This window comes from Idiotropiscis lumnitzeri, chromosome 18 (genome assembly GCF_059441095.1).
Source record: "Idiotropiscis lumnitzeri isolate Australia: NSW breed Sydney's pygmy pipehorse chromosome 18, RoL_Ilum_1.0, whole genome shotgun sequence".
Taxonomy (NCBI): Eukaryota; Metazoa; Chordata; class Actinopteri; order Syngnathiformes; family Syngnathidae; genus Idiotropiscis; species Idiotropiscis lumnitzeri.
The window spans coordinates 2,360,955-2,368,885 of record NC_142408.1 but is presented as its reverse complement, the minus strand read 5'-3'; the positions used below and the strand labels follow the sequence as shown (position 1 = coordinate 2,368,885).

Sequence of the window (7,931 nt, the reverse complement as noted above, 5' to 3'; positions counted from 1 at the left end):
AGAATGTAATATAATTGATTAAATGAGAGTCATTTTATTTTAAAACATTTGGGCTCGCTCACGGACACATTTTCAGAAATTCGTACGTAAATTTCTTTTTTTTTTCATTCCATTTGTTCGGAAATGTATTTCCAGTAACTCAATTTAATGTATGCCCTTTTCCACTAGATGGCAGTAGAAACTTCCCATCCCGTAACACGCTGTGAAGACGTCTGCAAAATTTAATGAGATGAATTCGAAGAGAAGAATTTTTTCTTTACACTGAATATAAATGCATGATCATACGCAGTACATTTTTTTATTTTATAAGTTTGATTTGAGCTCTCATAAGAGAGTGCACGAGTGCCTCAGATCAGTAGTTTTTATTTCATTTCGCTACATGTAATGTGTAGCATTTTTTGCGACTGGGCAAACATTTTGACGTCGTGTTTTTGTGGAACATTAAATATACATATCAAATTTAATACGTACGCTATGTACATCTGACGATACCTGTGACAAAAAGGTGTTGTGCATTTTATACATTGGAACAGTTATTCACAAATGCGTTCAAATAAATACAATATTAAATAATATGAGCATTATTAACCTGATTTGCTTTTAGCTACAATACGTTTGATTTCAGACAAACAAACAAATAATTTGTTGTCGATTTTTTTATTTTTTTTAGTTGTCTCCTCTTCTTTCAGTGATGGGAGCCTCTGTTGAAACACCTTCGGTCACATCTCCAGCAGGTGTGGTTGTCCCTGGCTCATTTGCGCTTGTGGTGGCAGGGTTGGGCGTGGGGGCGGTTCGGTCCTCTGCGGTTGTCATGATGGGATGTGTGACAGGAATTTCCTCGGAGGATTCCTCTGAGGATTCCTCGGAAGATTCCTTGGAAGACTCCTCGGAGGATTCCTCGGATGATTCCTTGGAAGACTCCTCGGATGACTCCTCGGAAGATTCCTCGGACGATTCCTCGGATGACTCCTCGGATGATTCCTCTGAAGATTCCTCAGAGGAAAGCGTGGTGGACCCCTCAGAAGACTTGTCAGGTCTCTCCTCAGAGGATTCTTCAGATGACTCTTTAAAAGAGTCTTGCAGTGTTTCAATTGACTCTTCAGAGACGTCTTTGGACTCCCACGAGTCATGTGACTCCACTGACTCAGAAGGAAGTGATTCTTGTTTCTGGTTATTTTCAGTGATGACGGCATCCTGCCGCCAGTTCTCATCAACCTTGAGAGGGAAGAATAAAATACAGTCCAACTTATTTGAGTCTGAGTCAAAATGCTCATTTTGATTTGACCATTAGTGTAAAAGTGGAAATGTATTCCTTGCCCGGAGCAAATAAGGATTTTAACGAGACGGGTACATGTGTAAAAAGCAGTAGGTGAGTGAAAAAATAAGTAGAGCCTTACTGGTTGAGTAGATGCTGTCACAAAAAGTACAACAATCAGCGAAAATGTTGGAAGATTCATCTTGAATTGGTTCCTGCCAATAAAAACGTTACAAAATTACAGTTCGTACGAACAAGGACGATAATAAATAAATTCTGATAATACAAAACATGTCACTACAAAAAACATTCTACGAATAATAATTCATAATAATAGATTTACCTTTTTCCTTCCAATACCAGATGTGTTACTTTGATCTTTCAGTTCTCTTAAATTCTGTCAGTGGTATCTTTGTTGAGTCCAAAAAGATGTGCGAGTCTCATTTGGGATGATCTGACGCTTAAGTATGCTGTGCAGAGAATCTGGGCAGGGCTCTTGTGGCTTTGTGGCGAGGATTGAGTAAGCGTATCAGTTACCTGCAGAGGAGGACCAAGAAGGCCCAGATTACACAACATGTGGAAATCATTTTTTTTTAGTTCCACTTGACATCTCTTTGGTATGCTTCTTTAAGAAAACATCTGAATATTAATATAAACTCTCATTTTATGATTGATATTGGCATCAAAAATTTTTAAACTACTGTGTTACCTATACATTATGGTGGTATGTCTTAAAATAACATTTACTTGTAAAACCAGAACAATACATTAATCAGGGGTTGGAATTAATACATTAATTCCCTTTAAATTATTCCTAATCGTAACCCCAATCTCTGTTCTTGTGCATGTCACAGCACAAAAAAAAAAGAAAACAGTCCAAATAATGTACATGGGCGAGTAATATAAACTTAATTTTATTTCATCAAGTGCTTGTATGAAATAAAATCACCTTTATCCAGATACATTTTTAAAGTAAACTGTATGCATCTGAATCCAAATCATGTCATTTTGTGCAACCACTTGACAAAATAAAATTGATTAAACCCAACACACCATTTTTTCAGTGTATGTATTCCTTAATTAGGCATTTCATTTTGTTAGAAACTTGATATCATAGATGAGAAAAGCAACCAGCAACTGATATTTGCCTTCTTTGTTTGCTGTCGTGCAGATATTCCATAAGGAAAGACTTCAGAAAAAAAAACATTTGCCAGTGGGCGTTTGGCACTGGATGACGGTCAGATTTTATTGCCTTTGGCTCGGCTGATCTGATAACTGTGAAGTTTGTCATGGCGACGATTTGACTGAGGTACTGTATGAAAAATAGTGTTTGATGAAATGAAGAATTTATTCATCATTTAGGCAGACTGAGTGGCAGCCTGTGGAATTTTACAGTGGAGTAAGAGTTTGATACGTGTGTACGTGGATGTCTGTGTGACACAACCGTGTTACTCCAATCGTGAAGCCACCACTGAAATCGTCCTCTTCCTGTTACTTCAGCGGGAATCATAAAGAGGATGAGTCATTAAAAGAGCTTTCAAGAGACAGAGATTGACAAAGTTGTCAGCTACATATATATATATATATATATATATATATATATATATATATATATATATATATATAGATATGTGTGTGTGGGGGGGGTGCGGGTGTGTGTGTGTGTATATAGTGTGTGTGTGTATATATATATATATATATATTATATATATATATATATATATATATATATATATATATATATATATATATTATATTATATTTATTTTTATCCAACGCATATGACGTCTCAGCATTTAAAGTGTAAATCTGGATGTTTACATGAACTATTGCAATGCTCATTACCACACAGACATCCTGTACACATCATATTTTAAACGAAACCACATCCTCTTGCCTAAAAATCACCTTAAGCCACATGTCACACTTCACGTACGTAGTAAGTATCACTTAAGAGTCAGTTTTATCTCTTCAAACTTGAGGAAATCTTAAGATTCGAGTTAATTACTATGGGGTTGTTAATCACATATCCACAAATATAGTCAACTTTCCAACGCCTCGTTGTCGTTTTATGAATGAAGTGCTTTACAGTGTTTATCGTGACGGGGTTTTCCCCCTTGCGACTCTGTAGCGCCTCCTGGCGGCTTACTGGCAATTTTCTCGGTGGTCTAGATGCCGGCAATCTCGATGATGTGCTTGTTAAAATATGTCTCTTTTTCTTGCTTTGAACGGTGACACCAACAGCTTTTAATTACAATGACAAGGTTAATTTTAATATTTTTATTTGATTTATTAAAGTACAATTCATTGAGGTTTAACGAGAGAGAGAGAGAGAGAATAGAGCAATATCAAACATGAATGATTTATGTAAAGGACTAGCTGCATGACAGGCCTTTTTCATATTTCAGGTAATTGCATCAACCAACAGAGGGCACCCCCCCCCCCCCCCCTTTCAAAACGTTCGAATTGCATATGTTGACCCATGCGGGGATGATGCAGAATTGATGGAACAAAAATTCAACTCGTTGGCACGGTGAGTGCAGTTGCGGTCTCAAATCGGGACTGTGGCCTTCCCGTTTGTTCCCCCTCTTCCTGCACCACTCTGACATACACGCACGCGCACACGCATATGTCTTATTCCTGCTAATCTTCCTTCCGCTCCTTTCCAATCATTGCTTCGCTTCTCCCTCGAGCGAATTTGGTGCTCTCGGCGCTGCATGCATGCGGCGCACGCGCGTGCTTCACAGTCGTGCACATGTGCCTCAATTACGCATCCACTGAGCAGACTGTTTAAGGAAATGTGTCCCCTTGTGCAAAAATGTTTCACGTTTTTCCTTGTGTTTGGTGTGTCTCTTGTTAAAACCGGATTGTGTCCACCTGTGCTTGTCGACCCATTTCCGAGTGTGAACCGATCAAATCCCTCAAACTCTTTGTGTCTTGTCCAGGTGTTCCTCGTTAGTTATCTCGTTACTTTTTTTGTATTTAGTTCCTTGTTTGCTTTCACTTCGTGTCAATTCTTTGTCCCTGTTCGTTGTCCGACTGCCTGTCTCGCCTTGTTGAGATAAGATTTTTTTTGTGAGTCCTGTTGTTTTGTGTTTTTTATAGTTTAGTCTTTTTTTTTTCATGGCACCTTGTTTGCTTTGTTTTCTCTACATTAAATTTCCATTTAAATTATATCGGACTCGCTTCCCTAAATGATTATTCCTCAAGTGACGCATAATCTCGCTATATGTAAAAATATCCGTAATATCCTTCTCATGAATTCAAATGAGTTGGCATGGAAATGGTCGCAGATAAAGTCTAATAATCAATTCAGCTATATGATGACCCCCCCCCCCCCTCTGCCCCCCTCCACAAGATTTATTCCCGCGTCATCCTCAGCCTCATGTTTGTGTTAATATCACATAAAAGAACGGCGGATGTTTTTGTAACCAAGTCAGACCTTCAGTTTTCCTTTTCATTTGCACTCTTTTGGAGCAACACGCGACTATAAAATTGCGACCGTCTTCAGACATCGCCACTCGTCTATCTGAAAGGGCAATCATTCTAACACATCCTTTAAGGGTTTGAACTCAATCAAAGGTGATGCAGAAGGCCGTATCAGTGCTGACGAGCTGCTTCTCAAGTCCTCCTTCTTCCTCCTCGTGCTGATTGCGGCTATCAGCGGCCGTGTGGGCAAGACATCGCCTGATAACGCTCCTCTTTCAAATGAAGACTTTTTTTTTTCCCCCCCACAAGGACGACGAGATGTCACGTGCCTCCGTGGGTGTCGCTGCAAAATGCTGTGAGCTTTGAGTACATGTTGAGGTAACAATTCAAACGTTGTTTCGTGTCGTATGCACTTGAATGTGACCGATTTGCCATTGTGCGCCGCCATTTTTTTCTTCCGATCTTATTTTCAAGCAATCCGTTGCGGCATTTGACGTAACTATACATTGTGGCCAACTGAGTAAATGTGCACTCAAGAGGCACAAAGTAACGAACTCAACTCAGGAAAATCAGATGGAGGGACTAGTAGTGATGGAAAATGAAGCTTCATGAACCAGTTGTATTTTTTTTGACTCCGCTAGGCAATGTCGTCGTAAATAAAAGGGTTTGAGAAATGGCAAGTGGGTGTACTTTCAACCCAATAGTGAACAGAGAGCGCCACCTAGAGGAGTAAAAAAAAAAACGGATTCACGAAGCAAATATGAAGCTTAATTTTCCCCATCACTAGGGTCTACCACTGCAACGTGTATATATTTTCTTTTTAAATTTTATGCCCACGGATTCAAATCAGAATGGTTTCGCCCTGATGAAAGTCAGCACACCCGCTGAGTCCATGTCTTTATTTGTTCGCAGAGCAAGTGTAAATGACACATCTTGGGCAATCGTCTCCATGTCACAAAGCTTTATGAGCAAAGCGATGTCATATAGAATTGAGCTCCAGGAGAAACTTGTTTTCCCCGCCCGAGGCTTTGGAAAGAGAAGCTTCGGCACACAAAGGAAGTCGAATGTTTTGAATCTCCAACAACAGACCCAAGGTGAATTTTTGAGTTTTATTTTTGGTTCGCTTGGAAGCAGAACAATGTCACGTTTCTTTGGGGTACGGTAGGTTCATTGAAGGAAGTTGCCAAACGGCACCATGAAAGATGATCTAGCTCAGGCGCGGGCAAAGTACGGCCCGGGGGCCACATGTGCCCCGTAAAATGTTTTAATCTGGTCCGCCGAACTTGAAAAAAAATTTACATGAATAAACCTTGTTCATGTTTTATTTTCTAAATGCTTACATATTTTATTGCTATTGGCTTAGTTAACTTGGTTTGCTGCTTACCAAATAACCTTCTGTGCTTGCCTTGCAGTTTCACTCCTTGTTGTGATAAATCCTGACAAATACATCCCGTTGCCCGATCCTTGGAAAACACAAGTAGTCGTTCAACCGGCTGTGACTGCAAATATCAAGCCGGAGCACGAAAAATCGAGATCGAAGCACTCTGCGAGTGACAACGGCGACAAGTGCAACCGCATACACAAGCTTTCAAAGAGAGCCGATTGTGCACAGAATCAATTTCAGCAGCAAAATGGAGAAATTGTACGCTCGCGGTGAAAGCAACGGCGATTCCGAGTCGTTCTTCTCCCACCGTAGTAAATCCTCAGGATCCGCAACGCACATCACCGTGAGCTCTTCAAAAGGATCTTTGAGCAGGTCATCCGCATCCTCCCAAGCCAGGATGGAGGCGGCGCTCGCCAAGGCTGATGCAGAAGCCGCCAGAACCAGATTAGCCTATGCCGAGGAAGAAATAAATATGAAAATGGAAAAAGCACGCTTGGAAGCCAGTCTCGATCTTCTCCATCAGAGGAAAGAAGCTGACGCCGCTTCGGCCAAAGCGGATGTGATGGAGTCTGCCGTTGCTAAGTTTTATATGGAAGACCAAGGGGAAGAGGAATTGGGATTCCTGCCTATTCAGACCACACCGGAGCAGAAAGTGAAAGAATATATCCATAAACATGAAGCAAAACCCACTCATATGGAAATCAATTCCTTTGCCCAAGATTACGACGTCACACCATATCAGGAGGAACATGTTAGCCCTCCATCACCAATATTCGCACCGCTTCTTCTCAAACAAGAACCCAGTCCGTATCACCAATTGCCACCGGACAGAGAGCAAACGCTACAAACAACTGTCACCCAGCAAGATGCTTTCCAAGGTGCGCCACAAGCGCAGCAGAATCTCAATTCAAACCCGGACGCCGCTGATAGTGCCACCAGCGACCTCGCCAGGTTCCTGGCAAAGATTCAGCTGGTGACCGGAGGGCTGACTAAATTTGATGACAAACCGGAGAGTTATCGTCACTGGAAGGGCACGTTCAAGAGCACCGTCGCCGACGTTGGTCTAACGGCGAATGAAGAAATCAACCTCCTCATCCAATGGCTGGGCCCCGAATCGTGTCAACACGCGACCAGGGTAAAAGCCGTCCACTTATGGCGACCTTCTGTTGGTCTGGGGCTGATCTGGACAAGACTCGAAGAAGTCTACGGCTTGCCAGAGGCGATTGAAAACTCCTTTTTTAGCAGAATCGAGAAATTCCCAAAGCTCTCCTGCAAAGACCCGAAAAGGCTCCTGGAGCTCTCGGACCTCATGAGTGAATTAGAAGCCGCAAAGCAAGATGGACACTTACCTGGTTTAACTTACCTCGACACGGCCAGGGGAGTGCGAGAAATCGTGGAGAAGTTGCCCTTCTATCTGCAAGAAAAATGGATGATGGTGGGATCAAGATATAAAGAAGATCATGGAGTCACATTCCCACCCTTCTCCTTCTTCTGTGAGTTTATGAAAATCCAAGCCAGAGCGATGAATGACCCAAGCTTCAACATCTCAGCTCTCTCCGGCCAATTTCACGGCCACGCACGGAAACAAAAGGCAGCCAAGCATGCACGGGAAAGAAAAGCTCGCAAGTAACCGACGGTCAGAGACCATCGGTCACGTTATTCAAATTGAAATTGTCATCAACATGCATTTGCTACTTAATTTATTTCTTAACAAATGCCATTCTATGTTTGTATTCTGCTTAATTGCAATACAGTAAATCCTACCAAATACAACAGATTTGAATTTTTTCCTGAACCGGTGTATTTGTATGTCTATGTATATGTGAGTGTGTGTATTATTATTATTATTATATTATTTTTATT

General features: G+C 41.3%; 2 protein-coding genes across 5 annotated transcripts; one reads left to right on the top strand and one right to left on the bottom strand.

Moving 5' to 3' along the window:
* Positions 1-18: 18 nt before the first annotated feature.
* On the bottom strand, positions 19-1,691 carry scpp8 (secretory calcium-binding phosphoprotein 8). The gene is made up of 3 exons (XM_088281127.1): positions 1,599-1,691; positions 1,398-1,470; positions 19-1,215 (listed from the first exon to the last, which is right to left on the bottom strand). Exons 2-3 carry the CDS (start codon positions 1,455-1,457, stop codon positions 667-669), a joined length of 609 nt encoding a protein of 202 aa, XP_088137253.1. The 5' UTR covers positions 1,458-1,470; positions 1,599-1,691; the 3' UTR covers positions 19-666.
* A 2,059-nt stretch (positions 1,692-3,750) lies between these two features.
* On the top strand, positions 3,751-7,887 carry LOC148318953 (uncharacterized). Of its 4 annotated transcripts, none has more exons than XM_088281680.1 (4): positions 3,751-3,788; positions 4,994-5,062; positions 5,597-5,778; positions 6,097-7,887. In XM_088281680.1, exon 4 carries the CDS (start codon positions 6,316-6,318, stop codon positions 7,696-7,698), a length of 1,383 nt encoding a protein of 460 aa, XP_088137806.1. In that variant the 5' UTR covers positions 3,751-3,788; positions 4,994-5,062; positions 5,597-5,778; positions 6,097-6,315; the 3' UTR covers positions 7,699-7,887. The 4 variants fall into 4 exon arrangements, with proteins under 4 accessions (XP_088137806.1, XP_088137805.1, XP_088137804.1 ...); XM_088281679.1 differs by lacking the exon at positions 3,751-3,788 and adding an exon at positions 4,259-4,330; XM_088281678.1 differs by lacking the exon at positions 3,751-3,788 and having other exon boundaries at positions 4,345-5,062.
* Positions 7,888-7,931: the final 44 nt, after the last annotated feature.